General features: G+C 37.4%; 1 protein-coding gene across 1 annotated transcript in view; it reads left to right on the top strand.

The window, feature by feature from the left end:
* Nucleotides 1-14749, top strand: part of SDHAF3 (succinate dehydrogenase complex assembly factor 3) — a gene marked incomplete at its 3' end in the record, with an annotated part of 99294 nt that extends 84545 nt beyond the window's left edge. The window contains exon 2 of the mRNA XM_079712006.1: nt 14546-14749. Within this exon, the coding sequence (XP_079568132.1) occupies nt 14546-14749 (204 nt within the window). The remainder of the gene's footprint in view (nt 1-14545) is intronic.
* Nucleotides 14750-27282: the final 12533 nt, after the last annotated feature.

Here is a 27282-nt window from a genome sequence, read left to right as displayed (position 1 = left end):
TCTGAATTGGTGAATTCATTCCATTTATATTTAGGATGATTATTAATAAATGGGAACTTAGTATTGCCATTTTATGCTGTGTTTTCTGGTTGCTGTCTATCTCCATTGTTTCTTTTTCCTTATGTTTCCTTTGGTGGTCTTCTATGTTTTCTCAGTTTCCTCTTTTTCTATATTTTGTGTCTGTGTTCTGGATTTGTATTTTGTGGTTAACATGAAGTTTGTATAAAATGTCTCATAGGTAAAATAGTCCTTTTTGTGATGACAGCATCTTGCCTTCATTTGCCTATATGGGTTCTGTCCTTTTCCTCTCCCCTGCTGCCTTTGTTTTTGTTGTCTCAAATTATCCTTTTCTATATTGTGAGTTTGTTGCCAAATTGAAGTAGCTATAGTTATTTTTGCTGCTTTTTTTCCTCTTTAACCTTTATTCTATAATGTGTTAAAAAACCTATTCTGATGTAGAGTTGAAATGTTCAGATTTATCACTTTATGCAAAGTTTTTTGTTTTTTTTTTTCAAAATAAAAATTTATTCAATCTGTAACAAGAACATTGAATCTGCACAAGTTTTGTGTACTCTGGCCTTTTCTTTCTGGTAGAAGAGCTCCTTTCAACATTTCTTGTAAGGCAGGTCTAGTGTTGATGAGCTCCCTCAGAGATGGGAAAGTCTTTATTTCTCCTTCATATCTGAATAACTTTGCTGGATAGAGTGTCCTTGGCTGACAGTGTTTATCATTGAGAATTTTGAGGTGGTCATTTCATACTCTCCTGGGCTGTAGAATCTCTGGTGAGAAATCTGCTCATTTCCTAGTGGTGGTTACTTTGTCAGTTATCATACATTTTCCCCCAGCTGCCTCTAAAATTCTTTGTCATTGACTTTTGTGTGTGTGTGTGTGTGTGTGTGTGTGTGTGTGGTACGTGGGCCTCTCACTGCTGTGGCTTCTGCTGTTGCAGAGCACAGGCTCCGGATGCGCAGTCCCAGTGGCCATGGCCCACGGGCCCAGCCGCTCCGCGGCATGCGGGATCCTCCCGGACTGGGGCACGAACCCGTGTCCCCTGCATCGGCAGGCGGACCCCCAACCACTGCGCCACCAGGGAAGCCCTGCCATTGACTTTTGACAGTTTAAATGTAGAATGTCTTGGAGAAAGTCTTTTTGAATTGAGGTAATTAGGTGTTCTCTTAGCTTCATGGACTTGTATATCCAGTTCCTTCCCCAGGATTGGGAAGTTCTCAGCTATTATTTCTTTAGATAAACTCTCTGTTTCCTTCTCCCTCCCTTCTCCTTCTGGAATGCTCATTATCCTAATGTTGCCTTTCCTAAAAGAGTTGGATAGTTCTTAGAGAATTTCCTCTTTTTAAAAAATATTTATTTATTATTTTTATTGAATATTTGATTTACAATGTTGTGTTAGTTTCTGCTGTACAGCAAAGTGAATCAGTTATACATATACATACATCCACTCTTGTTTAGATTCTTTTCCCATATAGGTTATTACAGAGTATTGAGTAGAGTTCCCTGTGCTGTACAGTAGGTTCTTATTAGTTATCTGTTTTATATATAGTAGTGTGTTTATGTCAATCCCTATCTCCCAATTTATCTGTCCCTTCTCCCTTTCCCCCTTGGTAACCATAAGTTTGTTTTCTACATCTGTGATTCTATTTCTGTTCTGTAAGTAAGTTCATTTGTACCATTTTTTTAGATTCCACATATGTGATATCATATGATATTTGTCTTTCTCTGACTTCACTTAGTATGACAATCTCTGGGTCCATCCATGTCACTGCAAATGGCATTCTTTCTTTTTTATTTTTCAGTTTTTTTGGATCTTCATTCTTTTTCTTCTTCTACGTATATTATTTAATAGATTTCTATCTACAGGCTTACTAATCCTCTGTTCCATGGGGTCTGCTCTGTTTTTAGTGCTTTCTAATGCAGTCTTCATTTTGATTATTGAGTTCCTCATCTCCAGAATTTGTTTGGTTCTTTTACCTTTCCATCTTTTTGGTAAAGTATTCCTTCTTGTCATTAATTTTATTCCTGAGCTCATTTCAGAGTTTTCGTGAAGTTTGTTAGTTTCTTTGTGACAGCTATTTTGACTTTTCTATCAGTTAGATCACAATATTACATGCCTTTAAGTTTGGTTTCTGGAGAATTGTCATTCTCATTTTGTGATATATTGCAGGGGTCCCCAACCCCTAGGCCACAGACTGGTACCAGTCTGTGGACTGTTAGGAACCGGGCTGCACAGCAGGAGGTGAGTGCTGGTCAGGGGAGCAAAGCTTCATCTGTATTTACAGCTGCTCCCCATTGCTGGCATTACTGCCTGAGCTCTGCCTCCTGTCAGGTCAGCAGCAGCATTAGATTCTCATACGAGCATGAACCCTACTGTGAACTGTGCATGTGAGGGATCTAGGTTGCGTGCTCCTTATGAGAATCTAATGCCTGATGATCTGAGCAGAGGCGGTGATGCTTAGGGTAAATACCGATTATCATTAGCAGCGAGGTTTGACTGCACAGGGACCATAATAAATCAGTTGCTTGCAGACTCATATCAAAACCCTATCAGTGAGTGGCAAGTGACAATTAAGCTGCATCTTATGGACGAGACTGGAAATAAGCAACACACTTCAGGTGTCACTGTCTCCCATCACCCCCAGGCAAGACCTCTAGTTGCAGGAAAACAAGCTTAGGGCGCCCACTGATTCTGCATTATGGTGAGTTGTAAAATTATTTCTTTATATATTACAATGTAATAATAGTAGAAACAAAGTGCACAATAAATGTAATGTGCTTGAATCATCCTGAAACCATTCCCATTCCCACCCAGCCCTGGTCCATGGAAAAATTGTCTTCCACAAAACTGGTCCCTGATGCCAAAAAGGTTGGGGACTGCTGATATAGTGTTACTGTGGTTCTTCATGGTACTTGATGACTTGTTCCTCTGCTGGTGCATTTGAAATAGCAAACATCTTTCTTCTTTAAAGTTACTGGTTTTAGTTTTGGTTTTTAAATTTAATCCTAAGGATTCAACAGGTTAGAAATTAGAGTCCTTTCTTTTGTTTTCCAGTGGGTGACACTATGACACAAGTTTTTTGTTTTTCTTACCTTAGCTGCCTCTGGTTATATTTGAGAGTTGGCACTTTCCACCCTTTACCACCTGTCATAGGTGTTGCCAGTTGACCTTGTTGCTGCTTGTGCCTCGAGGGTTGTTGGTGCCTTGCTGCTGTGCTATTGCTGGCATTGCCACCAGGGGCACTGGGATGGTGAGTGCTTCTGCTGTGTCCAGGATCTCCCAAGCCACAGGCTCTGCTGCTGTGGGGGGAGGGGAATGGGGAGGAGCTGGGGCAAGGTTGCCTCTGCTGTGTCTGGGGTTGTCGTGTTTGCAGGCACCACTGCTCTGAGTAAGGGGTCAGAGTGGTGGGTGTCTCTGTGGCTGGAGGAATGTGGTCGTAGGCCCCTCTGCTGCTGCTGCCCAATTACCATGGCCAGGAGTGCCAACGTGGCCAGGTATCTGGAGTCATGTGTGCTACCTCCTCTGCTGTTACTGGGCTCCCTGGGGCTGTGGGCTCTGCTGCCACAACCAGGTAGCTGGGATTGCAGGCACTGCCTTTGCTCTTTTTCTGGTTCTGTCTTCTCTATGTGTTCCAGTCTACCCACCTTTAGATGTACAGATATGTGGATCTCTGGAATCCTGATGTGTTGGGCAGAGGTACCTTTGTTGAGGGCAGAGGTACCTTTGTTGAGGGCATATGTTTTAGAGTTTGCAGATTGAAGAGGAGAGACAAAGGGAGCACCTTACTCCACCATGATGTTTTCAGTATCACTTATTACTGGTAATGTTAATCTTGATCATTTGGTTAATGTGGTGTCTTCTAGGTTTCTCCACTGTAAAGTTATTTTTTCTTTATTAGCTCTAAGACTGGGGTTGTTTGTTTTTGTAGCTCTTCATAGTCTGGATTCTGCTGATTGAATTTCCATAGTGATATTTAACATATTCTGTAAATTGGGTTAAATGTAGAGGATATTCAGTGTAGATAGATTTTTGTGTTAGGTGCTTCCATCAGGAGGCCCATAATATCTGGTTGTTTCTCTTGTTGAGTTATTCCTTTAGTTTTTTAAGTCCCGAAGCTGGTTAAAAAAAAAAACCTAATACAGTTCATTTTTATTCTTAAAAAAGTCTTGGGCTTCCCTGGTGGCGCAGTGGTTGAGAGTCCGCCTGCTGATGCAGGGGACGTGGGTTCATGCCCCAGTCCGGGAGGATCCCACCTGCCGCGGAGCGGCTGGGCCCATGAGCCATGGCCGCTGAGCCTGCGCGTCCGGAGCCTGTGCTCCACAACGGGAGAGGCTGCAGCAGTGAGAGGCCCGTGTACCGGAAAAAAAAAAAAAGTCTTTGCCTGCATTTTGCTGATACTTTGCTTTAGAGGTAATTTTATTAGATGGACAGTTTATTTTTATCTTTTAAGTTAAAGTCATGTTATAAAAGATTCTATCTACTTTGTTACCAGTAATTTAATGGTAATCAATTGGATTCAGACTATAGACAAGTTTAATGCATAAAGAATAAGAAAGTACAGTGACGGCATAACTAGTCTCTTAAAATATTTCTAATTATTGTCACTGATAAGACTAGGTACTCTGGTACTCTAGGTTCTCTGCCTTTTTAAAAACTCTAGTGAGAAAGAGAATTAGCAAGCCACACTTCAAGTTGTTACCATAGCATGAAGGGTAGTTTTTCCTGTTACAAGCCTTTTCTAACATCATATTTCTGTAGTTTACTGCTGTCTTAGTTTCCTGGAGCTGCTGTAACAAATTAGCACAACTTGGTGACTTAAAACAACAGAATTTTATTCTCATACTGTTCTGGAGGCTCTGTGTCCTAATCAAGATGTTGGAGGTTCTCAGGGAGAAACCGTGCTTTGCTTCTCCTAGCTTCTGGTGGGTGAAGGCATTCCTTGATGTGTTGCATGTCATTCCAAACTGTCTCCATCTTCACAGTACCTTCTCCTCTGGTGTGTCTGATTTCTCTCAGTCTCTCTCCTTTATGAACATTTGTGATGGTATTTAGGTACCAGGATAATCTCCTCAGCTCAAAAATTCGTAATTTAAATACATCTGCAAACCCTTTACCATATAAGGTAATACAGTTTTCAGGAATCAGGACTTGTTATCTTTGGAGGACACCATTCAACCCACTACACCTTCTCTCACCATACTCAAAGAGTCTTCCTTTGATAGCTTTCTGCTACCTGAGGAAGCACTGTGCATTCATTTTGGTTCAAGAGATCAAATCATAGGAGTCTTCTAACTTTAGGAAAATTCTGGGATAGCTTTATTCTTAGAGGCTAGCATGACAAGCTTGAAACCAAAGGGTCACATGATTTTTATCCTTAGTTTTGTTAATGTGGTGTATCACATTGATTGTTTTGCTGATGTTGAACCATCTCATCCCAGGGATAAATCACATTTGATCATGGTTTATGATCCTTTTAGTGTATTGTTATATTGGGCTTGCTAATGTTTTGTTGAGAATTTTTGCATTTATGTTTATGAGGAATATTGGCCTGTAATTTTCTTTTCTTGTTTGTTTTGTCTAGTTTCAGTATCAGAGTAATAGTGCTGGTCTTGTAAAATGAGTTTGGAAGTGTTCTCTTCTCTTCTGTCTTTTGGAAGGGTTTGAAAAGGATTGGTATTAATTCTTTAAATGTTTGGTTGAATTTACCAGTAAATCCATTTGGACTTATGTTTTTTGGGAGGTTTCTGATTACTGATTCAATCACCTTATTTCTAATTGGTCTGTTCAGATTTTCTATTTGTTCATGATTCAGTCTTATTTAGTAGGTTTTATGTTTCTAGCAATTTATCCATTTCTTGTAGGTTGTCTAAATTGTTAACGGATAATTGTTCATTGTAGTCTCTGATGATCCTTTGCACTTCTGTGGCAACAGTTGTATTGTCCTCTTTCATGTCTAATATCATTTGAGTCTTCTTCTTTCCTTAGTGAATCTAGCTAAAGGTATGTGTACTTGGTTTATCTTTTCAAAAAATCAGCTTAGTTTCATTGAACTTTTGTATTGTCCTTTCTTGTCTTTATTTTATTTATTTCTGCTCTGATCTTTGTTATTTTCTTCCTTCTACTAACTTTAGGCTTAGGTTTTTCTTTTTCTCGTTCCTTCAGCTATATAGTTAGGTTTTTTTTATTGAGGTGTTTCTTTTTTCTTAATGTAGTCATTTATCACTATGAACTTCCTTCTTAGAACTGCTTTTGCTGCATCCTCTACGTTTCGGTGTGTTGTATTTCCATTTTTGTTTGTCTCAAGATATTTTTTGATTTCTTCTTTGACCCATTGGTTGTTCAATTTCATGGTATTTAATCACCACATATTTATGAATTTTCCAGTTTTCTTTTTGGAATTGATTTCTAGCGTAATAATACCATTTTGGTTGGAAGAGATGCTTGATATGATTTCAGTCTTCTTAATCTGTGTCCTAACATAAGATCTATCCTGCAAAATGTGTCATGTGGGCTTAAGAAGAATGTGTACTATGCTGCTTTTGAATGAAATGTTCTGTAAATGTTTGTTAAAGTGCATGTTACACCAGATGGACTTGAATGTTTTCTTACTGATTTTCTGTCTGGATTATTTGTACATTGATGAAAGTATGGTATTAAAGCCCCCTACTATTATTGTATTTCCTGTTTTTCTCATTAGATCTGTTAATATTTGCTGCATACATATTAAAAATGCCATTCTTTTTTGGATGGACCCCCTTTTCATTATACAGTGACCTTCCTTGTCTCTCTTTTAGTCTTTGTCTTAGTCTGTTTTATCTGATGTAACTATAGCTACCCCAGCTTTCTTTTGGTTTCCACTTGCATGGAATATCTTTTTCCACGTGTCTGTTTGTGTCCTTAAAGCTGAATTGAGTCTCTTGTAGGCAGCATATAGTTATGTCTGTTTTTTTTAATCCATTCAGCTACTCTGTGTTTTTTGATTGAATAATTTAGTTCATGACATTTAAAATAACTATTGATAGATATGGACTTACTCTTGACAGAGAAGCAAAAGCTGAAAGAGTTCATCACTATTAGACCAGCCTTACAAGCTTCTTTCATAGAGATACTGACAACCTGTGGCAGGGCAATGGGAGCATGCCAGGATGGTGCCCACCTATTTGCAGATCCTCAGTGCTGGGTTGGGGTTTATGGGGAGATTGTGTCTCAGCCTCTGTTACCTTTTTCAGTGCGGATTCTTTCTTATTTACCCAATATGTAAGAGTCATGCAGCTAGTTTCTGGATTTTTTTCACAGGAAGTTGTTCTATGTATAGCTGTAGATTTGGTGTGTTTGTGGGAAGAGAAGAGTTCAGGAGCCTTCTTTGTTGTCATCTTGAACTGGGACCTCCTCCTCACACTTCTGTGTGAAATGCATTTCTAGTTTTCTCAGGAAACATAAGAATTTAAGATAAGCATTAGATTGTTACCTTAATTATTATAAATTATACCCCAGTGAAATGTTCTAGAATTTTGTATACTTAAATTTATAAGTGTAAAATTATGAAAATTTCCAAAATATAGGAAGAAGAAAATTGTATAAAATACATTCATGTATCCACCACCCAGATTTAACAAATACTAACATTTTACAGTATTTGCTTAAGTCAGTCTTTTAAAAAGCAAATAGAATACTAAAAGTACAGCTAAAACTTTACCCCAGTCTTTGCCTTGAAAAACAGGAAGGGGGAAATCAGTATCCTGACATTGGTGTCTGTTGTTTCCATGCTTGTTTTCATACATTTTGAACATATGTATATAACTCTAAAGAATATATATTTTCTATACATATGGTCATACTATATAAGTTTCTTTTAGGATTTTTACTTTATGGGTCCTTTTCAACAATCTGACTACTGTATGCCTAGGTGTGGCTTCATTTTGTATTTATCTTGCTTGGGGCTTGCTAAGCTTTTTGAACCTGTACATTTATTTTTCAAAAAATTTTTTGCCTCATTTTCTTCTGGGATTCCATTAAAACACAGTTTTGACATTGTCCCACAGATAATTGATCTTAAGTTCATTTTTTTTAACATCTTTATTGGAGTATAATTGCTTAACAATGGTGTGTTAGTTTCTGCTTTATAACAGAGTGAATCAGTTATACATATACATATGTCCACATATCTCTTCCCTCTTGCATCTCCCTCCTTCCCACCCTCCCTATCCCACCCCTCTAGGTGGTCACAAAGCACCGAGCTGATCTCCCTGTGCTATGTGGCTGCTTTCCACTAGCTATCTATTTTACGTTTGGTAGTGTATATATGTCCATGCCACTCTCTCACTTTGCCACAACTTACCCTTCCCCCTCCCCATATCCTCAAGTCCATTCTCTAGTAGGTCTGCATCTTTATTCCTGTGTTAGCCCTAGGTTCTTCTGACCAATTGTTTTTTTCTTTTTTTAGATTTCATATATATGTGTTAGCATATGGTATTTGTTTTTCTCTTTCTGACTTACTTCACTCTGTATGACAGACTCTAGGTCCATCCACCTCACTACAAATAACTCAATTTCGTTTCTTTTTATGGCTGAGTAATATTCCATTGTATGTATGTGCCACATCTTGTTTATCCGTTCATCTGTTGATGGACACTTAGGTTGCTTCCATGTCCTGGCTATTGTAAATAGAGCTGCAGTGAACATTGTGGAACATGACTCTTTTTGAATTATGGTTTTCTCAGGGTATATTCCCAGTAGTGGGATTGCTGGGTCGTATGGTAGTTCTATTTTTAGTTTTTTAAGGAATCTCCATACTGTTCTCCACAGTGGCTGTATCAACTTACTTACATTCCCACCAACAGTGCAAGAGGGTTCCCTTTTCTCCACACCCTCTCCAGCATTTATTGTTTGTAGATTTTTTGGTGATGGCCATTCTGACTGGTGTGAGATGATATCTCATTGTAGTTTTGATTTGCATTTCTCTAATGATTAGTGATGTTGAGTATCCTTCCATGTGTTTGTTGGCAATTTGTATATCTTCTTTGGAGAAATGTCTATTTAGGTCTTCTGCCCATTTTTGGATTGGGTTGTTTTTTTGATATTGAGCTGCATGAGTTGCTTGTATGTTTTGGAGGTTAATCCTTTGTTAGTTGCTTCATTTGCAAATATTTTCTCCCATTCTGAGGGTTGTCTTTTGGTCTTGTTTTCCTTTGCTGTGCAAAAGCTTTTAAGTTTCATTAGGTCCCATTTGTTTATTTTTGTTTTTATTTCCATTTCTCTAGGAGGTGGGTCAAAAAGGATCTTGCTGTGATTTATGTCATAGAGTGTTCTGCCTATGTTTTCCTCTAAGAGTTTGAGGGTGTCTGGCCTTACATTTTCGTTTAATCCATTTTGAGTTTATTTTTGTGTATGGTTTTAGGGAGTGTTCTAATTTCCTTCTTTTACATGTAGCTGTCCAGTTTTCCCAGCACCACTTATTGAAGAGGCTGTCTTTTCTCCATTGTATATTCTTGCCTCCTTTATCAAAAATAAGGTGACCATATGTGTGTGGGTTTATCTCTGGGCTTTCTATCCTATTCCATTGATCTGTATATTTCTGTTTTTGTGCCAGTACCATACTGTCTTGATTACTATATCACTGATGAACATAGATGCAAAAATCCTCAACAAAATACTAGCAAACAGAATCCAACAGCACATTAAAAGGATCATACACCATGATCAAGTGGGGTTTATCCGAGGAATGCAAGGATTCTTCCATATATGCAAATCAATCAACATGATACGCCATCTTAACAAATTGAAGGAGAAAAACCATATGATCATCCCAATAGATGCAGAGAAAGCTTTTGACAAAATTCAACACCGATTTATGATAAAAACCCTCCAGAAAGTAGGCATAGAGGGAACTTTCCTCAACATACTAAAGGCCATATATGACAAACCCACAGCCAACATCATCCTCAATGGTGAAAAACTGAAACCATTTCCACTAAGATCAAGAAGAAGACAAGGTTGCCCACTCTCACCACTATTATTCAACAGAGACTACTATTATTCAACATAGTTTTGGAGCTTTTAGCTATAGCAGTTGGAGAAGAAAAAGAAATAAAAGGAATCCAAATCAGAAAAGAAGTAAAACTGTCATTGTTTGCAGATGACATGATACTCTACATAGAGAATCCTAAAGATACTACCAGAAAACTACTAGAGCTAATCAATGAATTTGATAATGTAGCAGGATACAAAATTAATGCACAGAAATCTCTTGCATCCCTATACACTAATGATGAAAAATCTGAAAGAGAAATTAAGGAAACACTCCCATTTACCACTGCAACAAAAAGAATAAAATATCTAGGAATAAACCTACCTAAGGAGACAAAAGACCTGTATGCAGAAAATTTTAAGACACTGGTGAAAGAAATTAAAGATGATATAAATAGATGGAGAGATATACCATGTTCTTGAAGAATCAACATTGTGAAAATGCCTATACTACCTAAAGCAATCTACAGATTCAATGCAATCTGTATCAAACTACCACTGGCATTTTTCACAGAACTAGAACCAAAAAATCACAAATTTGTATGTAAACACAAAAGACCCCGAATAGCCAAAGCAATCTTGAGTAAGAAAAACGGAGCTGGAGGAGTCAGGCTCCCTGACTTCAGACTATACTACACAGCGACAGTAATTAAGACAGTATGGTACTGGCACAAAAACAGAAATATAGATTAAGTTCATTTTAAAAATATTTTTTACTTTCAGGTTGGATAATTTCTACTGACATACTTTCAAATTGTTTGAATCTTTCTTTTCTCATCTCTAGTATGCTGTTAAGCCCATTCAGTGAGGATTTTAAAATTTCAGATAACTGCATTTTAGAGTTCTAGAGTTTTCATTTGGTTCTTACCGTTTCTCATTTTCTGCTGAGATTTCTCATCTATGCATTTATTATGACATTTTCTTTTATGTATTTGAACATAAATAATAACTGCTTCAAAATCCTTTGCTGCTAGTTTTAATGTCTGAGCCATTTCAGGCATTACCTTTTCTCTTGATTATGGGTCACGTTTTCTGTTTCTTCATGTTTCTTGTAATTTTGGATTTTTTTCTGGACACTGTGAATGATAGATACATTGTAGAGACATTATTCCACTATGTTCTTCCAAAGTGTATTGATTTTTGTTTTATCAAGCAGTTAACTTGGCAGAACTCAGATTCCAAACTCTGTGTCCCCCTTGACAAGAAGTGTCTATTTAGTTCTTTTTGCCTTAGCTGGGCTTTAGTCTGTCGTGAGCATGCTTAGTTAAGGGGTTAGCCAGAGATTTTGGCAGAGTTTATTTGCAGAATTTGGGGTTCCCCTTTTGTAGTTCTTTTTCTGAGATTTCCCTTTCTTACTTTCCAACTGCTGCTGTTCTCCCACATTGTGCTCTGAGTCCTCAGTAACCTTGCAGCACCAACTGGCATCTTCCCTCAGAAAAAATGCCGTAAAAGTGGCAATCTAACCCTGTGTTCCCTGCCATTCTCCATTCTGTCAACTCCTTTCTACTTTCTGATTTGGTTGCTCTCCAGTGTCTTGGGATTGTTGTTTGATTATATTTTGTGTAGACTTTATGTTATCTGCAGGAGGGTTGGTCTGATAGAAGGTACTCCACTATTAATGGGAGTAGAACTCCTTGCATAGCTTTTTTTTTAATGTGGTAAAAATACATATAACGTAAAATTTACCACTTTAGCCATTTTTAAGTGTACCACTCAGGGGCATTAATTGCATTTACAGTCTTGTTCATCGGTTACCACTGTCTATACCCAAAACTTTTTCTTACCCAAACTCTGTGCCCCAAAAGCAGTACATCCCCACTCCCTCTCCCCCAGCCCCAGGTGTCCTCTATTACACTTTTGTCTCTATAAATTTGCCTGTTCTACATATTTCACATGAGTCGAATCCTCCTGCAATATTTGTTTTTTTGTGTATGGCTTATTTCAGTTTTAGCATAATGTTTTCAAGTTTCATCTGTGTTGTAGAATGTATCAAATTCTTTTAAAGTGTGAATAATATTCCATTGTATGTTCATACCACATTTTATTTATTCATCTGTTGATGGATATGTTTCCACATATTTGCTGTTGTGAATAATGAATGCTGTTATGAACATGGATGTACAAGTATCTGTTTGAGTTCCTGCTTTCATTTATTTGGGGTATATACCTGTAAGTGGAGTTGCTGGATCATACAGTAATTCTTTAACTTCATGAGGAACTGCCAAACTGTTTTCCACAGTGGCTATACCATTTTATATTCCCACTAGCAATGTACAAGTTTCCAGTTTCTTCAAATTCTCACCCATATGTGTTATTTTCCTTTTATTTATTGTCTATTATTATAGTCATCCTAGTGGGTATTAAGTGGTATCTCGTGATTTGGATTTTCATTTCTCTAATGACTAATTATGTTGAGTCTCTTTTCATGTCCTTGTTGATGGTTTATATATCTTTGGAGAAATGTCTACTCAAGTCTTTTGCCCATTTTTTGAGTTGTCTTTTTATTGTTGAGTTGTAGGAATTCTTGACATATTCTGGTTATTAAATGCTTATCAGACATATAGTTTGCAAATATTTTTTCCCATTCTGCAGTTTCTTTTCACTGAGTGTCTTCTGATGCACAAAAGTTTTTAATTTTGATGAAATCCAATTTATCTAGTTTTTCTTTTGTTGTTTATGCTTTTGGTGTCATATCTTAGACTTGTTGCCAAATCCAAGGTCATGAAAATTTACCTCTGTTTTCTTCCAGGAGTTTTATGGCTTTAGCTCTTATGTTTGTTTTTCATCCATTTTGTGTTAATTTCTGTATATGGTGGGAGGTAGGGATGCAGCTTTACTCTTTTGCATGTGGAAATCCAATTTTCCCAGCATCTGTTGAAGAGATATTCTTTCCCCCATTGATGGACTTGACACCATTGTCAGAAGTGAGTTGGCCATATATGTAAGGGTTTATTTCTGGCTGCTCAGTTCTATTCCATTGGTCTATATATATCTACCCTAAAGCCAGTAAGTTTTGAAATTGGGAACTGTGTATGCTCCAACTTTGTTTTTTTCTTTTTCAAGATTGTTTTGGCTCTTCAAGGCCTCTCATTTTCATATGAATTTGAGTATTGGTTTTTCTATTTCTACAAATGAATAAATATTTTAACTTGCTTTTTGGATTCTGATTATTTTAGAGATTTATTCATGTTAATATAGACATTTAATTCACTTAATGGGTTATAAAGAAGTGTCTAAATAAACACTTTATTAGTAAACAATGTTTTGCTTTTATAAGGAATGCCACAATGAACGTTCTTTGAATGCCTCTTGTCCACATGTTGGAAAGTGTCTTTAGGACAGTAGTTCTCAACCTGGGCAGTTTAGCTTGCAAGGAAACATTTGGCAGTCTTTGGAGACATTTTTGATTATCAAGACTAAGAGGAGGGGTGCTGCAGGCATCTAGTGGGTAGAGACCAGGGACACTATTAAACATCCTACAATGCAAAAACAGATTCCCACCCACTCCATTACAAAGTATTATCCAAATTATACAATTTGTTAATAGTACTGAGGTTGACAAACTATGCTCTGGGGCATATGCTTAGAAGTGGAATTTATAAAGTCCTAGGGTGTGTGCAATTTTTTGGTATTATATGAAATGGGTTTCTGTAAAATGTGACAAAGATATTATTTCCAATTCAAATAAAGGTTTGGAATATCTGAAATTAAAGTTTCTTTGGTGATGCTGGTATCTAACAGTGATAAGCAATTTAATTATCTTAAACCAGATACAATAGCAGCATTATCCAGAGTTAACTAATTTGTTTACTTACCCAGAGGGTGCACATAATTTAACTTCATGAACTGAAATACAGTGGTACTTCCTGCTTGATTAAAATACTGATTTTAGAGTGAGAATCTGCTTTTAATTAATCTGTGCTAGATAATGGTAGTTGGAATATTAAGTTGAAAGTGAAGACGGAATGAGAGAAAAATTACAGTGTGAAAAATGTAGAATTTTTTTCTGGCAAAGATGGTTGTTAAATATTGAAAGCTTAAAGGTTTGAAAATTTTTTCTAAGTGTGATTTAAATTAGTTTTTAAACTGAAGACAGGGGAATGAACCTAAAGAATTTTGAGACCTACTTTATAAGACCCATGGCTCCCCCTTTGAAAATCTGATGAAAGTTATGGCCCCAGAACTATGTGCATGTTTGTGTACATACAATTTTGTGTATGATTTTTGGGTGGTTTATGCATGCTCCTGAAGCCCATTCATGGACCACTTCTACCTGCCTTGAACCTTCTAGATTTCCAGATTCAGGACTTTGGTAATAAAACTCTTAAAATGCTAAAAATAAGATTATGTATTTGAAATTATCACTGAGTAGTAAAGACACAGCTCTATATTGTTCGCGTCTTATTTGCCAAATGCACAAGACTCAGTGATAGAGTTCTTCAACATTAAATGAATGAATACAGATCTCATTTTAATATCTATGACCTTCAATTTTTTTCTTTTTACTAGGCATATGCAGCAGTGCTATGGCAACAAGCTAATGAAAACAGACACAATTCAACTGAAAAAGCATGTTTTGGAATCTCCCTACCAGAAGAAAGACTTAATGACTTTCGTGATGAACAAATCGGACAGTTGCAGGAGCTGATGCAAGAAGCCACTAAACCCAATAGGCAGTTTAGTATTACTGAGTCCAGGAAACCAAAATTTTAGTCTATACAATAAAGTTAAACAAAGCATTTCAGAGCCCCTTATTTTAACTATCATTGGTTTTTAAAATTTATTTCTTAAGCTTTTAGGCTTTGAGAATGCCTGGTGTTAATGAAATATTCTTTTATCTGGGGATGAATGCTCTTTGTAATATACAGATCAGGATCATAAGTGGATGAAACTTTACATTATTGAAGTAACAGCATTTGAAGGATAGGATTTGTTTTTTGGATTGAACAAGAAAGAATGGCTCTAAAATGGACAAGCTTGTGAAATTTTGCCAAAAATTTTTTTATGTATAAATTCGTTTTAATGCTATTCTTGTTTAAGCATTAGCTTCATGGCTTTAGCTTTATAAGTATATTTATTATGATAATGATTGATAGATGTAGAATTCTGAGGTTATTATTTAATTTCCATTTGCATGGAATATCTTTTTCCATCCCCTTTCAGTCTGTATGTGTCCCTGGATCTGAAGTGGGTCTCTTGTAGACAGCATATATAGGGGTCTTGTTTTCATATCCATTCAGCCAGTCTGTCTTTTGGTTGGAGCATTTAATCTATTTACATTTAAGGAAATTATCGATATGCATGTTCTTACTGCCATTTTGTTAATTGTTTTGGATTTGTTTTTGTAGGTCTTTTTTCCTCTTCTTTTAAAATTTTTTTTTCTTTTTCATTTATTTATTTATTTATTTATTTATTTATTATTGATTGATTGATTGGCTGTGTTGGGTCTTTGTTGCTGTGTGTGGGCTTTCTCTAGTTGCAGTGACTGGGAGCTACCCTTTGTTGCAGTGTGTGGGCTTCTCATTGCAGTGACTTGTTGCGGAGCACGGGCTCTAGGCTTCAGTAGTTGTGGCTTGCAGGCTCTACAGCACAGGCTCAGTAGTTGTGGCACATGGGCTCAGTTGCTCTGCAGCATATCCCAGACTAGGGATCAAACCTGTGTCCCCTGCTTTGGCAGGCAGATTCTTAACCACTTTGCCACCAGGGAAGGCCCTTTTTTTTCCCCTTCCTCTGTTGTGCTCTTCTCTTGTGATTTGATGACTATCTTTAGGGTTGTGTTTGGATTGCTTTTTCTTTTTTGTGTGTGCATCATAGTTTTGGTTTACCATGGTAAAGAGGTTACCAGGAGGTTTTGATTTAGTAGTCTATATATATACAAGATTGTTTTAAGTTGCTGGTCTCTATTTCAAATGCATTTCCAATATCCTGCATTAGTAACTCTCTTCATGATTGCTGGTTTTGATATATTTGTGTGTGGATGATTTCCTGCCTTTACTGTATGTTTGCCTTTACTGGTAAGCTTTCCCATTCATAATTTTCTTGTTTCTAGTTGCAGCCTTTTCTTTTCCATCTAGAGAAGTTCCTTTAGCATTTGTTGTGAAGCTAGTTTGGTGGTGCTGAATTCTCTTAGCTTTTGCTTGTCTGTAAAGCTTTTGCTTTCTCCATCAACTTTGAATGAGAGTTTTGCTGGGTATTCTTGATTGTAGGTTTTTTCCTTTCATCACTTTAATTATATTGTGCCACTCCCTCTGGCCTGCAGAGTTTCTGCTGAAAAATCAGTTGATTGTGATTTTGGAGTTTTTGTGAGAGGAGGTGAGCTCAAGTCCAGCAAGGTTAGTATTTAAATACCTTGTTATCCTGAAAATTTCATCACTTCTGCTTTAATAATACTTATGATTATTCTTTTAAATGTCCCTTCTCCCTGAGTCATTGTTTATTTACAATGAAAGGTTAAAAAGAAGCTTTAGGATTCAGTATTATACATATTACCATTTGTCTACTAGATTTTACAATGTTTATTAATACATTTCTCTGGTGTTTGTTAATAACAGATGACCCCTTAAATTAATTTGTAGTTACCTTGAGAATCTCATTTATGGCCTAATTCATGGGGAGATAAAAACACTTTCATTTTTTACTTACACTTAAGTCGATTTATACACTGAAAAAAAAATAAGCATTTTAGAATGTGACTGGGATTATGAATTTAAAAAAATATTGTACACTAAAACAACTTGCATATATAATTATGTATGTGTACTCTGAGATTCTTTTTTTTAACACTTTTATTGGAGTATAATTGCTTTACAATGGTGTGTTAGTTTCTGCTTTATAACAAAGTGAATCAGTTATATATATACATATGTTCCCTTATCTCTTCCCTCTTGCTTCTCCCTCCCTATCCCACCCCTCTAGGTGGTCACAAAGCACCGAGCTGATCTCCCTGTGCTATGCGGCTGCTTTCCACTAGCTATCTATTTTACGTTTGGTAGGGTATATATGTCCATGCCACTCTCTCACTTTGTCACAGCTTACCCTTCCCCCTCCCCATATCCTCAAGTCCATTCTCTAGTAGGTCTGTGTCTTTATTCCCATCTTACCCCTAGGTTCTTCATGACCTGTACTCTGAGATTCTTAAGTGATCATTTTTCAGATGCAATTGTGTTTATGTCAGCTTTTTAAAAAATTAATTCATATTTGCTCTGTTCTTCTGTCTTGTGCTTTCTCTATGTGTATAGCTGCTGGGTCCCTCAGTCCTTTCTGATCAGTCTATAGACTGATCAGTGAGTCTTTTCTCATAAGTCAATCAGTAATTAGTCTTTACATTATAACAGGCTCCAGGAATAAAACAATGAATAAGATAAAGCTCTTGCCCTGAAGTTAGTCTTAACTGTGCATTCAGGAACCCTGTTTCATCATGAACGAATATGTTACATCCTCAAACTCTTTATAGTACTATCTTTTTCATCTTCTTGGTTAATAGAAACCTAACACCTGTGAGGACACTGCTTTTTTTTTTTTTTTTTGCAGTACGCGGGCCTCTCACTGTTGTGGCCTCTCCCGTCGCAGAGCAACAGGCTCTGGACGCACAGGCTCAGTGGCCATGGCTCACGGGCCTAGCTGCTCTGCGGCATGTGGAATCCTCCTGGACCAGGGCACGAACCCATGTCCCCTGCATCGGCAGGTGGACTCTCAACCACTGCGCCACCAGGGAAGCCCGACACTGCTTCTTTGTGTCTTGTGATGTGGGAGGTGGGGATCCTTTAGAACTCACTGTAACATAGAACCCCCTCCTGTTGTCCCTTTCAACCCATCACTGTGTCACCCTTACTTAAGAATTCTTTCATTTGTAGTATTTTCTTTTTGGTTATACGTTTTCTTGTTCTTTGGTACCTGGCTCGTACCTCTTCATCTCATGTCTTGCCATCATTTTGGTGACATTAGTACTAATCTATGTGGTTGACTTACCTAGTAGCCAGATGGTTCTTTGATGGTTCGTTATTCACTTTCACTAATCCAACCACCCATTTTCTTGGCTACACTTAAACCTGCTTTATTCAAAACTGAATAAAGCTCCAATTCTGAAATTATGTATTACTACATTCCGTGCTTTTGTCATTGCATCTTAATGTGATTAGTTTTCTACTCCTGCACCAGGGCATCCTTTCAACAAATACTAAAGAACCTTCATATGCCAGGCATCATTTTAGAGACTGGGATACAGCAGTTATCAAAGACAAAATGTCTATCCCTATGGAATTTACATTCGAAAGGAGGGAAACAAAATACATAAATAAAATAGATAGGGTGGTTAGAACTATGAAGAAATAAAGCAAGGACAGAGGATAGAGCTGTGGTTCCCAAAATATGAACTGAGATGCCCCAGGGCACCACAGAGAACCACAGCGGCGCTGCAGGATATTTTTAAATTTTCAGGAAATCACAGCCATATTTATTGGATACCACACAGTTACTAGCTTGAGGTATTTCAGTTTTACTGTTGTATTTCAACATTCTTTTGAATGATGTATCTTTGTAAATCTGTGCTTTAGCAATTGCTGTGAGAAAAGCAAATACCACACAGAAAATGTCCAGTATGATTACAGTGTTTGAGAAGCTGTGTAGTGTCCAGTAGGTGCTAAATTGTTTGTTAGTACTTACATGCCTACTGAGTTGTTTGAAGTATGTAGTGAAACTGTTGTGGGGTTTTGTTTTGTTTGCTGTAGGTGTGCTATGTAAATACTGAGACACTAAGAGTGTGGGAGCTGATGAAATCAGCAGCATGTCAGAGAGTGGTCTGTAACTGTGAACTCATTAGTCTTTTGACCACTCAGTATGTTCAGTATCATTCCTTTACTGCCTTCATTTCCATCCCAATCTCCCCTAGTTTCTGTGATCTTTCACTTCATCCAGCCATTTAGCAATACCCTCAATGTCACTGTCTCCTTTTCCTTTTACCTCATCTGCTGCTCTCACCAAGGTAACCACTCACTTGCCAAAATTAATAGGGTATTAATCAGTATAAGATTGATATGTTAGGGACTTCCCTGGTGGCGCAGTGGTTAAGAATCCACCTGCCAATGCAGGGGACACGGGTTCAAGCCCTGGTCCAGGAAGATCCCACATGCTGCAGAGCAACTAAGCCCGTGTGTCACAAATACTGAGCCTGCGCTCCAGAGCCCACAAGCCACAACTACTGAGCCTGCACCCACAACTACTGAAGCTCCGCGACAAGAGAAGCCACTGTGGTGAGAAGCCTGCGCACTGCAATGAAGAGTAGCTCCCACTCGCCACAACTAGAGAAAGCCTGCACGCAGCAACGAAGACCCAATGCAGCCAAAAATTTAAAAATTAAAAAAAAAAAAAGATTGATATGTTATCCTGTGAGGCTTGATAGTATTATTTACTCTCTCCTGCTTTTAACTCACTCCTGCTTGGTTTGTATACTGCCTAACTCTCCATTAGGTTATAATTTTTCTCATTTTTAAAAAAGTGATGTTCTCTGGGATTTCGTCTTTAGGACTCCTACTTTACAAATCCATTGCTTCAGATATTAGCTATACTCTTAAATCTATAAGACCAACCTAAATCTCATTTCTTACCTTCAGATCTGTGTTTAAAATTCTGTTTGGCATTTTCCAACTCATATTTAAAATTACTTTTCTTCCCTCCTCAGGGAATGAATGATATTAACATATACTCAGTCCAGAATTCTGTAATTTAGCCTAGATTTTCACAATTTTCCAGGAGGCCTCCCCCTCATTATTCAATTCTGACAACTCCATGTGGTGGCTGCAGAATAGCCATAGTTCTCTATCACTCCTAGTACCCATGCCCATTGCAGTGTGACTTTGCAGTTCCTCCCGTCAGGAATTCCATGTGTTTTAGAATTCCCCAAACCTGGAACTGGCCTTGTTTCTTGATTTGCTAAAAAGAATGTGGGTAATGACAGTATGCCAACTCAGGCTCTAGGCCTCAGAGCCTTGTACACTTCTACCTGCACTACTGGAAACCTACCCGGCTACCATGTGAACAAACTTGGTCTTGTGGAGAATGTGGAGCAGAGATGAAGCCATCCTAGACCAGCCAGCTCTCAGCCAACTGCAGTTACGTGAATAAGCTCAGCCAAGCCCAGAAGGACTGCCCGGCTGATCCCAGCCCAAATTGCCAATTGTAAGTTAAATAAATGGTAGTCCTTTTAAGTCACTATATGTTTTGTGGTGGTTTGTTATATAGTTAAAACGGATACACTCTACTGCTTTACTATTTCAGAATCACTACCTTTTCTCTACCTAGTCTGATATTTCAGACAGACTATTTTTCCTTTTCTGTAGTAAGTTATATATGGCTTCCTTGTCTTTGGCATACTCCTTAATATATTATTCTCCATTTGGCTGTAAACATTGCCTTATTGACATGCAAATCTGATCTAGAGATTGTTCAGTTATCAACTTAGCATTGGTGGTGGTGGTGGTTGAGGGGAATCTAGTACAGTTTATAGAAATTGGCAACGTGTATTGAGAACTTTAAAAATTATCATACCTCTTGGACCCATTAACTCTATTTCTAGAATTCTGTCCTAAGGGGGGAAAAATTAGAAATGTGGACAAAGTTTTCGATATAAACGTATTATTAGAATTGGTGTTTAAAAGCATCAAAATTTGAGAACAGAAATTCCCCAAACATCAGAAAGTTTAAGTGAGTTGTGATAACATGTATAGTCAAACAATTTAAATTTAGATTTACAAAGGGTTTTTAACGACATGGGAAATTACTTGGCACTGATCAGCACAAAAAGGATGCTACAAAATAGACAACATTTCACAAAGACGTTAGATTTCCTTTTCAGTAATGTGGCAGACTTTGTTAATCTGAGCATTTCTCCTCGTGAAAATGAAAACTTTTAGGTAGAATATAAAAGCATTTTTGAGAAGCATTTAGAGTTGGCAGTATTCTAAGAGATTAAGTAAATACAAGGCCAATATCTAAGTGAAACTGCTGAAGCCCCTTTGGCTCTGAGGGTGAATTTCAGCTTTGGTTTTGATAGTCCTTTGGAACAGTAGGCAGAGGACAAAGCATACAGCCCTCCAGAGGTGGAGAAAGCCAGCCACTAAGGACTACACCATCAGGGTAAGAGTGAGCCAGAAGCAAACCTGCTCCAGTGTTTGTGCAAAGTGAAGTCACCCCAAATTCAAGTTATCTAGGTTCTAAAACAGGGTCTAATGTATAGCTAATAATAGTCTCAAATAGATGATGGGGAACAAGCAATATTTGAAGAAATCATTGCTGAGAATTTTTAAATCAGTGAAAAATACCAGTCCACAGATTTATCCCAAGTGGGATAAATATGAAATCCTCACTTAGATAAACTGCAGTGAAACAGTGGAATGCTGAAGACAAAAACTTGTAAAAGCAGCTAAAACAGAAGTCACGGATAACCTTCAGAGCTACGTCAGCTAGACGTTTCTTTAGCTGATTTGGAAGCCAGAACCCAGTTGGATAACTAATGCGTGAGCAAAAAATAACTTTCAACTTAAAATTCTATACTTAGCAAATATATTTCAAGAATGACGGTGGAATAAAGACAGTTTCAGACAACGAAGCATGAGCACAGTTGCCACCTGCAGGTTCTTACTAAAGGAAATTCTAAAGGATGTGCTTTGTATAGTAGAAAGGTGAGGAAAGAGGAATAAGGGACCAAGATGGTTGTAAATATAGATTAATCTAAAGGAACATTACCATATGGAATAATAATGATGTTTCCTGGGGTTAAGAAATGAGGAATTTAGAAAACAATATGTAAGTTGGTATGGTAGTGATTGGAATAAGTACTCTTAAGTTTGGATGGACTGAGAAGAGAATAAAAGTACTGATTAACTAAGTGGAAATGTGATTTCTAGTGTGTAACTCATTTCTGTATAACATGTTAGTGGTTGTTACATAGAAATGAGAATATAACTTCCAAGCTAGTAGAGGGGAAAAATGAAATAGGAAAAAATAATAATTATAAAATAAGGAAAGAGAAAAAACATAGAAGAGGAGATAAGTAGAGAGATAAAAATTGAGAGATATAACTCAAAATGTCAGTAATTATCTTAAATGTAAATGGACTATGTTATCCAGTTAAGGGCAGATTGTTAAACTGGTTAAAAAATGAAACCATTATATGCTACGGTAAGAGACCACACCTAAAGCATAAAGTACAGAACGTTTGAAAGTAAAATGATGGTAAAAGTTATACCAACCGGAAATAAGCTGATGTAGTTATATACATATTTGAAAAAAAATTGATTAAGGCAGAGAGATTGCTAAAGAAAGTAACTTCATAAAATGAAAGGTTCAGTTTACTAGGAGGATCATTTTAAATTGTTATTTACCTGGGAAGTAAGTGATTAAACAACCACATATTCTAGGAAGCTAACAGTTCCAAATAACCCATGAATTAATCAAGAAATCCTAATGGATCCTAGAATATAAGTGAAACTGAGCACTAGTGGAATACTTAATAAAATATGTGGGTTGTAGCTAAAGTAGTAGTTGAAGGAAATTAATAGCCTTAAATGTGTCTAGCAGAAAGAAAGAAAAGAAAAGAAAAAGGCTGAATATTAATGAGAGAAGCATCTAACTTAATAAATTAGAAAAACAGCATAAAATAATCTCAAAGTAAAGAAGAAAATCAAGATAAGGGCAGAAAATTTTTTTAAAAAAGCATTAGTTCATTCTTTGAAAAAAGACAACAGTGATAAGTCTCTGGTGAAGTTAAGAAAAAAAGCAGGCACAAATAATATCAGGAGTGAATAAGAGGACATAACTATTTATGTGATTTTAAAATATGAGATGAGCAACTAAAAACCAATAAATTTGTATCATGTAGAAGAAATGGACACATTTTTAGAAATATATAGCTTACCAAAATAGAAGAATGGTTTTACAGTTATTAAATTAATAAATATTCCTAGAAAGAAAACTCTAGGCCTAAATAACTTCTTTCATGAGTACTGCCAAGTATTCAATAAATAATTCCGAGCTTAAAAGACAAGAATGTCTGTCATCACTGCTCTTCAAGTCAAAACTGTTAGTCTCATAATATCATATATGTAGAAAATCTAAAGGAATCTATAAATCATTAGAATGAATAAGAGAATTTAGCAAGTTTGTTAGATGCAAAAATTTCTATATGAAAGTCAATTGCATTCCTATATAGCAACAAACAACATGAAAATTTATGAAAGTATCCTTAAAATAATATCAAGTATTAAATACTTAGCAGTTTCACAAAAGATATTCAAAACTCTCTGGAGAAAATTGTGAAATTTCACTTAAAGACACTAAAAGAAGACTTAAATGAAGTTGTACTCCATGCTCAAAGATTTAAAGATTGAATATTGTAAGTATCTTAAGTATCGCCAAATGGTTTGTAGTTTCATTGCGATTTTCATCAAAATTCCAGATGATCTTTTTCTAATTGACAAGCACATTTTAGAATTTATATGGATATGCAAAGACCAAGAATAGCCAAGGCACACTCTAAGAAGAACAATGTAATAGGATTTACCCTGCCTGTGAGATATCCAAACATAACTGAGACAGGCTGGGACCTGGGACCCTTCGCTGCAGTGCTTGCACCTGGACAAACGTCTCCTCAAGCAGCAGAATACAAAGAAACTACAAGGGACTGAAAAGTAACTGCGTGCATTTACATTTGGGGCAAATTATGAAAAACAAGAAACAAAAAAGACCAAAACCCAACAGCCACTTCTGAGGTGCTGGGAGCAAAAGCAGCCTACTGCACATGATCCCAGCACCACCAAAGGGGTGGGCAGGCCACCCAAGCCGCCCCTCCTGTCCGACCCCCGGGCCTGCCCCTACCCTCACCCCATTTAAGGGACAGCTCACCCACACCCCAGAGAGCTATCAAGGGAAACTGTTGCTTGCTTTCGCTCCCTTGTGCTGCAGCACGAGTCCCAATAAAGCCTTGCCCAAATTTGTCTGGCCTCTTACTAATTTCTATTGATTAAAGATTCGAAGAACTCTGGTCAGTAACATAACTATAGTCATTAAGACAGTGTAGCATTTAATTATATGGAGGTTTGGTTTATGGCGATGGTGGTACTGCCATTGCCATAATGGTGGTGGAGAAAGGACTCCCTTTCAATAAATGGTTCTGGGACAATTGAGTATTTTTGTGGGGGGAAAAAAAATTTTTGGTGCCTAGAATTGACTATAGGTTCTTAATTAAAGGCAAAATTACAACACTGTAAGAATATAATACAGAGCATATCTTCAAAATGTTGGAGTGGTAGAGGATTTTTAAAATAAGACACAACCAGTTCTAACTGTAAAGGAAAAATGTAAATAAATCTGAATATATTAACATGTTACTTTTTTTCATTAAAAGGAGTAAAGCGTGCAAATGCAAGCCTCAGAGTGTGAAGAAATGGTTGCACCGTGTATAGTGGCCAAATAAATAGTATTCAGAACATCTAAAGAATTCCTACATATCAATGAGAAAGATGTAAAATCCAATAGAAAATAGGCAAAAAAACAAGAAATTCACAACTAGGAAACCCACATGATCAGTAAACATAAAAAATACCCTTTGCCTCATCTGTAATAGAGGAATGCAAATGTAAATCACAATGATATTGTATTACACAACCTCCAGATTAAAATATGACGAATAACAAGTGTTGTAAAAGATAGGAAATAATGGAAACTCTCTTATCCTACTTGTGGGAGTATAAATTAGTATAACCTCTTTGGAAAACATTTTAACATTCTCTTACAAATTTGAAGATGTTTATAGCCTATACATACTATTACATTATGATATGGTAGTTAAGTACAGACTCTGCTGCCAACTATATGGATTTGAAGCCCATCTTTCTAGTTCTGTGATCTCGAGCATATGACTTTATACATAAAAAGAGTGAGATTTTGTCCTCCTACCCTGCCTCCAGGAATCAATTTTTGCCCTTGTGAGGATTAAATGAGTTAATGCTCAGAACAGTTCCTGGAAAATGAACTGCTCAGAACAGTTCCTGGAAAATAAACACTATAAAGTGTTTGCTACAACCTAAGTGTCCATCATCGGATGAATGGATAAAGAAAATGTGGCACATATATACAATGGAATATTACTCAGCCATAAAAAGAAATGAAATTGAGCTATTTATAATGAGGTGGATAGACCTAGAGTCTGTCATACAGAGTGAAGTAAGTCAGAAAGAGAAAGACAAATACCGTATGCTAACACATATGTATGGAATTAAAAAGAAGAACCTAGGGGTAAAATGGGAATAAAGACACAGACCTACTTGAGAATGGACTTGAGGATATGGGGAGGGGGAAGGGTAAGCTGTGACAAAGCGAAAGAGAGGCATGGACATATATACACTACCAAACGTAAGGTAGATAGATAGTGGGAAGCAGCCGCAGAGCACAGGGAGATCAGCTCGGTGCTTTGTGGCCGCCTGGAGGGGTGGGATGGGGAGGGTGGGAGGGAGGGAGATGCATGAGGGAAGGGATGTGGGAACAGATGTATATGTATGACTGATTCACTTTGTTATAAAGCAGAAACTAAAAAAAAAAAAAAAAAAAAAAAAAAAAAAAAAAAAAAACCATACCAGGCACTTCCACTGAGATAATTTAATATAAAGAATTGTTAACTAGTTATTGAAGAACTGATAAAGAGAGAACACTAAGATATCAAAGAGAGAGATTCCAGAAAGCAGCTATAAATTCTAGGGCTGGGAGAATAAAGGGAGAGGTTGAAATTATTAAGCTTCAGAAGCTTCGAGATGGTGATTTGAGCAGCTGAAGCTCAGACCTCTGAGGAGAGCGCAGGGGACAGCTAGTGGTCGCGTCTCTGAGACGGTCTGATGAGGCCAGTTTGCAAATGGCAGAGAATAAGCTGCCACTTCTAAAGGGAAGTGAGGCTGGGCTGACCCTGATAGAAATGAAGAGCAAATAAGCAGCACACAGTAAGTAACAGGAAGGAGCAAGCCTCTTCCTCCCCGGCCTGTCCAGTAGTTTTTCTCTAGCGCCCCCTATTGGCAGAGCCTAACAAAGCCTTGCGGCAGAGCAGAAATGTGATTTGCAGAGTGGCAGCCCCAACCTCACAAAGCAGACGGGTGGGTTTGAAGCTGAGAGATCATAACCTAATCACTGACAAACTCCTCCCTTTGGCTGCTCAGCACACATACACATCACTTCTATGCCTATTTGTCTTCCAAACAATGACAAAAACAACTCTGTTTTTATGCAGAAATGCAGCTATCCTTTGTTCAAATAAAGATACTCTCACCCTTTTCTCAAAATGAGGGGCCCAAAGTCTCAACTGTAAATGAACCCACCTTCATTAGCAGTCACGCTATGTACCTCTGGGCCATAATAATTCCCCCAATTCAGTCACAGTTCTATCTGAATATTTGGTCACCTAGAGACTAAACGGTAAACATATATAAAATAGTACGTGGAAGGATGTGAAAGAAAAATAAATTTGTATTTACAAATACACACAAATATACCCATTCATACAAAATGCAAAGAAGAAATAATATATAGCCATTTAGTCATTGTTTCTACAACTAGTCACAGGGATATGTTTATAACTTCCTTCTTCCACTACCCATCTCATGTTTCCTTGCCTCTCAGCCATAACTTCAGAAGGTCAAGGTTTTGTGCCTGGTGGGATGTTCTAAACCTTCATTCCTGAAGCGTCAGAATCTTCAGTGGACCTGCTTTTTTTTGGGGGGGGGCGGAGAAATTCCTGCATTCCACATAATCCTCCCTGCTCTAATGTAGCACAGCAATCCAAGTTCCTTTTAGTCATCAGGATCAGTCATCTCAGCAGTAGATTAAGCCCATCTTTACCTATAAGATCAGTAGCATGAGGACCAAGGTGTCAGTCTTAATTTCTAATTCAATAGAACCACCATTGTGTGCAGTGATGGAAACATTGCTCCTTTCTAAACTGGCAAAGTCCAAGGTTGTGGGAACAGAAATCAAAAATTCTGCACTTGGATTATTAATAGTGAGGGGAACCGCTTGGAATTCCATATGTCGGTTCCTGGACCTGTAAGCAGCTCTTTGCAAGAAATCGCCCTCAGCAAGAAGCCCCTTTTCTTGTCACTTTGGCAAAGTTTTATTGAAACTGACTTTTAAACCAGACACCCCCATGCTCTACTCATCTCCAGCCCAAGCATACCTTTCAAATCTTTTAATCACACAATACCTTGCTTAAC

This window comes from Hyperoodon ampullatus (assembly GCF_949752795.1).
Source record: "Hyperoodon ampullatus genome assembly, chromosome: 9".
Taxonomy (NCBI): Eukaryota; Metazoa; Chordata; class Mammalia; order Artiodactyla; family Ziphiidae; genus Hyperoodon; species Hyperoodon ampullatus.
The sequence above is the reverse complement of the archived record's forward strand: the minus strand, read 5'-3'. Positions and strand labels throughout refer to the sequence as shown.